General features: G+C 47.8%; 1 protein-coding gene across 1 annotated transcript; it reads left to right on the forward strand.

Annotated features, from left to right (window-relative positions):
- The first annotated feature begins 3037 nt into the window (after positions 1-3037).
- Positions 3038-3978, forward strand: LOC136540017 (uncharacterized). Its single transcript, XM_066532003.1, has one exon. It carries the CDS (start codon positions 3216-3218, stop codon positions 3735-3737), a length of 522 nt encoding a protein of 173 aa, XP_066388100.1. The 5' UTR covers positions 3038-3215; the 3' UTR covers positions 3738-3978.
- The last annotated feature ends 3155 nt before the right edge of the window (positions 3979-7133 follow it).

Below are 7133 nucleotides of genomic sequence, written 5' to 3' on the forward strand. Positions count from 1 at the left end.
CAGCATATTTATTGTGCTGGAGTGATTTATAATTTGGATGGAGGGAGTATGTAGCACCGGAGTGTTGGAAACTTGAGCATGTCGTCAGCCAGTGCATCTGCTCGACCGGTTGCTATTTTTTAGGCCAAATCAAACTATATATCTCAGTCTATATATGTGACCATTGTTTTGATTATTATATATATGATGCGTTGAATCTGATCAGGTCGTCATACAAATAGGCATACGTATAGCTGGTGGCCTGGTGGAGTACGTGCCTCGTGAAGATTTTATTGGTGTACCGCATTGTAATTAAGCATGCACATGGTGTTTGACTAGCTAACGTCTATCATGAGAGATAGGACTGAGGAACTCGTATACTCGTAGTACTAGTGAAACAGATGGAGATGATCATTGATTATTTTAGTATCATGCGGTCGAGGACCGACGAAGTGCATGGTAGTAAAGTTGCCACACGTACTGGGGGCAAATCCCCAAACTCCACCTTATTAAACAATATAATGAAGACTCAAGCTTATTAGTGAGGAACAAAAGATCAAGACAAAATGAACTACTACAGTGTGTTTGATTTGAGGAACAGAGTAGTCCATCATCTTCTCGGTTCTCACTTTTTTCTTTGGTTTATGAAATACAAGTTGATCATTATTCCTCACCACCTCCTCATTAATAATTAGTATACAAACATAAGGGATAACATAATTCCACTACATTTGTAGACTGAACTCACGGCGCACCACCTCATCTAAGATGAGTTAATATTTCAAAGGGCCCACCAAGTTCCAAAGGTAGGAGGAGGCTCTAGAAAATCTTAAATGTGACACCAGGGTTGATGTTGTGCCTAATTGGGACCCAGCGAAGGCTCCCTTGAGACAAACAACTCAGCTCTTGATCTGGCCTTTAAATAGATAGCTTATAAGGAAATAAACTAAAAGATGAAAATCACGCTTAGAGAAGCATTTTTGACTTTTGATGTGCGAGAACTAAAAATTTATTATAAACAGCTAATAGCAAAAGGCAAACAGCCAGAAGCCAAATGACAAAGTTAACTTTTGAGCTAAAAGCTTAAAATGTGCGTCTCAAACCAACGGCCTAAGAGCAATTAATGTGCGTATCTCTTGTCTCCAATGATAGATTAATGTAGGCATTCGGGTTACCCGAAAAATCCAGGTCATAGTAATTGGAAATTCGGGTATTGGAAATTACTACCCGATTTTGGCCCCCAAAAAACACATTACCTAAAATTCCGGGTACCCAGTAATTTGGGTTTTGCACGATATACCTGAATTTCACAAAACCAACCATTTTGGAAGAATTATAGTTGCATTTTAAAGTAATAAACAATGGTCCTTGAAATCACGTCATGTTTTCATATCAATTAACAACAAATCAACTATCAAGTTAGCTAAAATCTACATTAATTCATACCAAATAATAGATTTATATTGCAATGAACCACTTCATGTCTTGGTATTAGGCATAAAAGAGCACGTATTTGAGATATTTCGAATAGTTCAGGTACCAGGTAACATTACTCGAGCCACCCAAACTAAATTCGGGTTTTTACGATTACTATCCGAAATTGTGATCGGGTATTTCATTCAGGTTCGGGAACTGGTATCAGGTATTTTGCACAATCCTAAAAGTACTACACCTCGCCAGCTGAATGTTGAGTATATAAGTGCACCTTATTAGACAATAATATACAGGTTAGAGAGCACATAATAAATGGATGCACCTGAAACGGTATGATCATATATAGCATACAGCTGTGTCAGTGTACTGTGTAGATCAAAGTCATCGAGGGCTCAATTATAGTGTGTGAACATAGAGTGATACGGGTCAGAGACTCAGAGAGCACATCATAAATAAATATGTAAATGCATGCATGGACCTCAAACAATATGATTTCAGCATGACAGCAAGGGCGCACGCAGCCAAGTCGTCCAATCAGCCCCGCGCTTCATTCATTTCATTTCGCGGTACGTGACGTGAGGTGGGAACTGAAATCGACAGACGTGTAGAGCAAGCAGGAACTCATCCCGTGTGTTGATGGACAGCACGGCTGCAGCATGCGCTCGAATTCCAGACTGCTTTGGGGCGGAAAAATCACACCGCACGCGCGTTCGATCCCAGCAAGCTTATCTACTACTGTAGTAGGCTAGAATTTATGTGAACATGCATGCGCTGATGATGCGCGCAGACAGCTCGCAGTGACGACACCCTGACATGTTGATCGCGCGCCTCGGATGTCGTCGCCCTAGCTCTTCCCTCCAAGGCTCCAACGATCGTCCTCGGTGGTGATGGGATAGATCCTCCTCCGCCTCAGCTCCCGCGAGGAGTCGTGCATGGACCGCAAGACCGACGACTCTTGTTGGGCTCGTACGCGCGCGACAGGGCTCATCCTCCTTCATGCTCCCTGATCGAGCTCCTCCTCAGTTATGCTCCTCCACAAGTAATAAATAACCAAACGAAAGCGATAATAACGTCCTGATGCATGTCAACATCTCCTGTGCCCCTTTTCTTCCAGGAACCTTCTCGCGCGCGCATCCAATCTCACCGACTCTCGCAATCCAAGCTGACGCCCTGTCTAGATTCTAAAATTTTTCAACCTAAAGTGTCACATCAAATCTTGCGGCACATACATGGAGTACTAAATATAGACAAAAAAAAACAAAACTAATTACACAGTTAGGTGAGAAATCACAAGACGAAACTTTTGAACCTAATTAGTCTATAATTAAATACTAATTACTAAATATAAATGAAAGTGCTACGGTAGCCAAACAGTAGGCAAACTCAACAAAATTTAGGAACTAAACGCTCCCTGAGCAAGAAACCGTCACACCGGTGACCGTCCCGAACAAAACCCGCATGTGCCCCAATTAATTGCCCCCCAGTCCCAGAAAACCCACTGCAGATTCGAGGAACCTGCACGGGTCAATCCACCGCCGCAGCAGCACTGATCTAGGAACAAAAGCTATCACCTCCCCTAAACAAAAGCAATCTTTGCGGCGCCAGCGCCACGCAGGTGGGGTGCGCGCAGCCTATATAAACGCGGGCAAACCCCCCCAACCCCTTCCCAACACTACACAAGTCCAAAGACCCAGCTAGCTGCTTTATTTGATTCCAACTAACCCTCAGCAGCAGCTTAATTTGATTCAGCCATCATCGGTTGCGGACGGCCGTACGTTCAACGGATATAGCAAGCTGAGAACATGGACAGCAGGCTGGGCGTGCAGCACGGGCACCACCACAGCCACAACAAAGGCATCTCCAAGCCGCCGGTGCACCACCACCACGCCGGGAGGAGGGGCGGCGGCGCCGCCGGGTCCGGGACCACGCAGGGCGGCGGCGGAGGCAATAAGGGGATCAAGGTGGTGTACATCTCCAGCCCCATGAAGCTCACCGCCAGCGCCGAGGAGTTCCGCGCCATCGTGCAGGAGCTCACCGGCCGCGACTCCAACGTCGCCGACCACGACCTCGACGGCGGCGCCTACTACGCGGGCGCGCCGTCCTCGTCCTCGTCTTCCTACTCCTCATTCGGACGCGTCTCCCCGACGGCGGCGGCGGCAGGCGACCGCGCTCTGTCGTCGCCGACGATGGTCGCGGCGACGAACGCCGGGCCGGTCCGCCGGCCGCCGGCCGAGTATGCCGCCACGATGGCCGAGCCGCCGCCGTTCCAGAGCATGTACGACCAAACTGCCGGGAGCTTGCTTTACGGCCAGGACTACTGCTAGGAACACGTATCGTATGCTGTACGGGGTTTGTACTCGCCTACGATATTATTTCCGATTTGATTATTTCACATGCCATGCCATGCCTAAGAAAACACATGCCGTGTATATTTGTAGCGTGTATTTACATAAGGTTTCTGTGCGTGCATGGTTCTTGTTCTTTGGGCTGCACCCATCCATTCATCCATCCATCATCATGTACTTGATCTCAACAGTATGTTAATATTGGCTAGATGTATCTATACATGTTTTTGCCTCTTTCTCTGCACTTCATTTCGACATCCAAAGATCAACCGATGTGTGTGCAGCTGCCAAGTTCCATAGCAACTTGCATCAGCTCATGGCATGCATCACAATCTTATTTACATTTTTTAAGAAAAAACGGTACAATCTTGAGTCTATATATCCTACACACATATATATACGCGAGTAAGTCAATGGAAGGGGATAGATAGCTATAGCCATAATCGCAACCCTATTGTGACATATCGCACGGTATGTAAAGCAATTTCTTCTATTTGGCATTGAACCTCTGGCATCGTGACCTAGGGTTAGGTGACACCCCTAGCGGCCGCCCCCGATCCACCCCCGCCGCAGCCGGTCGTCATCCCGGCGCCGGCGGCGCCCTCTCCCTCACCAGCCCCCACAAGCCCTGCCTCCGCCGCTACCTCAGGTCGCAGTTTCACGCCTGGCGGATGCGCCGCCCCCTACCTGCCGCCGGCCGGCGTCTCGGCGCCGGTGGCTCCCTCCTCCTTTTCCAATGACTCTGGCCGCCACCAGCCGCGCGAGCCCCAACTAAGCGTAGGTGTAACACCCTAGGTGTTAGTCACAAGTTAAGCAGTGGGTCTGAACTTAACACCAGATGTCAAGTGGTGATCAGGAGCTCTAGTTTGGAACCTAAAAACTAAAAAGTTATGAGAATGAACTGGTGTGAACCTTTTCAATAATGCAACCCAACTTAAACTTTTCAAAGACAAAGACAAAACTCTTTTGGTTTAAATGTAACCCTTTTCAAGAGCATGCATGATCGAGTAATATTAATCATGTCTCTTTCATGTGCATCACATGAGCATAAGCATGAACATGAGTATGACCTTAAGTGGATGCATTTGTTTGCTCACATATGATACTGGGTGTGATGCTTGTTTTCTATATGCTTTCCTGTGATGGATGGTTGGGAACTTAAACAAGTCATGCTCAATCACCTAAACAACCTGGAACAACTTAGGATAAAAAATGAAGTAGAAATGCTTCTATGTGTTGGTTCTATAAGAAATATCCTTTTTCATGATGTTGTTTTGACTAAAATGTGAAGGGGCAGCACGGGGTGTCGGTGTTTCGAGTTGCCACCGACTAGTAAATTTCTAATATTGTGCGTCTACTTCAAATGGTGTGCTAAGAGGACATGAGGTTTATACTGGTTCGGGCAGAATATCCCTACGTCTAGTTCGTTGCTGCTGCTCGTGTTACTGGCACTGAAAGTTTGTAGTAGGGGTTACAAACGGTCAAGAGAGGGACATGTCCTAAGTCTCTAGTGGAAGGAACGAATGGGTGCCGAGAACTCGATCGCTGCTTGGCTGCGTGTTCGGGGTGTGATGGATCTAGTGACGAAGCCAGAAAAAAATTTAGGAGGGGCTGAACAAAAGAATAGAGGTTTTTTTATCTTCTCTTAACCTTAGCCCCTCCTACCTAATACATGTATGCATAAAATTTTAAGGAATGACTTAGAAAAACTCCACATGCTCAGGCCCCCCTAGCCCCACCGCTGGCTACGTCCCTGGATGGATCGATCGGATTCGAGTCCGATGGTTCGATGTGATATGTCGCGATCGTTGGTCCGATGCCCCTTGTGGGCGCTGCCATGCTGGCTCACTGTGTGGTATGACACATCAGTAAAAAATAACAAAAAAAATAGATATTTACGATGACAAATATGTAGGTGTCCTTGTAAAAATAACAAACGAGGGACCCATCCAACGGTGAGACGCTCCACACCTCCGAACTAGCAGGCCACACGGCTGCAAAGTCCATTAGCCCATCGAAGCCCACCACCAAACCACAGGTCCACACGCATATCTCCATGGTCGACGACTCTGCCGGCGACCCGTCCAGTCGTCCTTTTCCTCCGCCGTCGCCTTCCTCGTCGATTGACCCTTAGGTGCCGGGTGCCGCTATCTGTAAGGTCGTGTTTACCTCGGCACTCAGGCGGCTGGCAGCGGCGTGCCAGGTGCTGCCGCTCCCCAGTCCCCAGGCAGGTGTCTTTGGGGGAGTTCCCCACATTGCTCACCACCAGCGCGGCCGCCGGCCGAGCGCCTGCCGCTCGCACCGTGCTCGGACCGCATCGCTTTGCGTACGCGTGCCTAAACCACAATCGAGGTGGAGCCCCTGATTTGCGAGCTTCAGCTGCAGTTTGCGGCTGCAGAGTCTAACCACTTTCAGCAGGCTGCTGGCAGAGCAATTTAGCACAAGTGCTTGAACTGGGAACATCAAGGTGCCATGCATGAGGTGATCGCACTTGGATTGGAAGACTTCGGTGTTTTGTATTTGTGCTTGCATTGTGTAGCAATTGTGCAGGACATTAGATAGGAAGCACAAGTTCTAGCAACTTGTGCAAACCGTAACTGTGTTGGAATGTTATGATAATAATTTGAAAATGCATTGCTGATTTTAGAAAGTTCAGAGATGCCGCATCGATCACCATCTTGGGTACCAAGTCCAAATACCTGAAATAAGTTCGAGAAATTAGGCTAGCGGGTCCCCGGTACCCGAATTTCCCCGGAGGACCCAAAACCTCGCACACTCAGCTGTTAGCCCAGCACGGTAGCACCACAGCCCAACAACGTCCCACTGCTCCGTTTCCCATCTAAAGCTAGCGAACAACCGCACAGAGCGTTATACAGCGAGGGACACCGGACACCAACCAGCAGCATATTCGATTGGTTGTTTCGTATCGTTGCTGGTTTGTGAAAAAATACTGCTGATCGATTTGTGTGAGAGAAAAATACTATTCCGGCTGAAAATTTACGATCGTTTACGATAAGCCACAGCCAAACGAACAGGCTGCAGATTACAGCCCGGATAGAGCAAAATGGGTAGTTCGGGATACCCGAACCCGATACCTAATGTTATGGGGTTACCTATTAGTTCGGGTACTTCTCGGGTACAATATTTTTAGAACCCGAAATACCTGACATTGCATAGCGGGAGAGGGCACATTAGAGGCTATGAGGGTCTGTTTGGTTTGAGGGACGGAGTGGGATAGGAATGGGACGAGCCCACTTTCGACATGTTTGGTTGGGAGTCGAAGAGGAACAGGAACATCTACTAGAGAATATACCTAGCATATTCGCACAAACTGGGGGCGAGCTTGCCCCAGAAAAAAGCACGGACGGCGGCGTC

Source organism: Miscanthus floridulus, chromosome 2 (genome assembly GCF_019320115.1).
Source record: "Miscanthus floridulus cultivar M001 chromosome 2, ASM1932011v1, whole genome shotgun sequence".
Taxonomy (NCBI): domain Eukaryota; kingdom Viridiplantae; phylum Streptophyta; class Magnoliopsida; order Poales; family Poaceae; genus Miscanthus; species Miscanthus floridulus.

Excerpts from the sequence above, each read along its gene's own strand:
- LOC136540017 (XM_066532003.1), top strand. The coding sequence starts at position 3,216 with ATGGACAGCAGGCTGGGCGTGCAGCACGGGCACCACCACAGCCACAAC.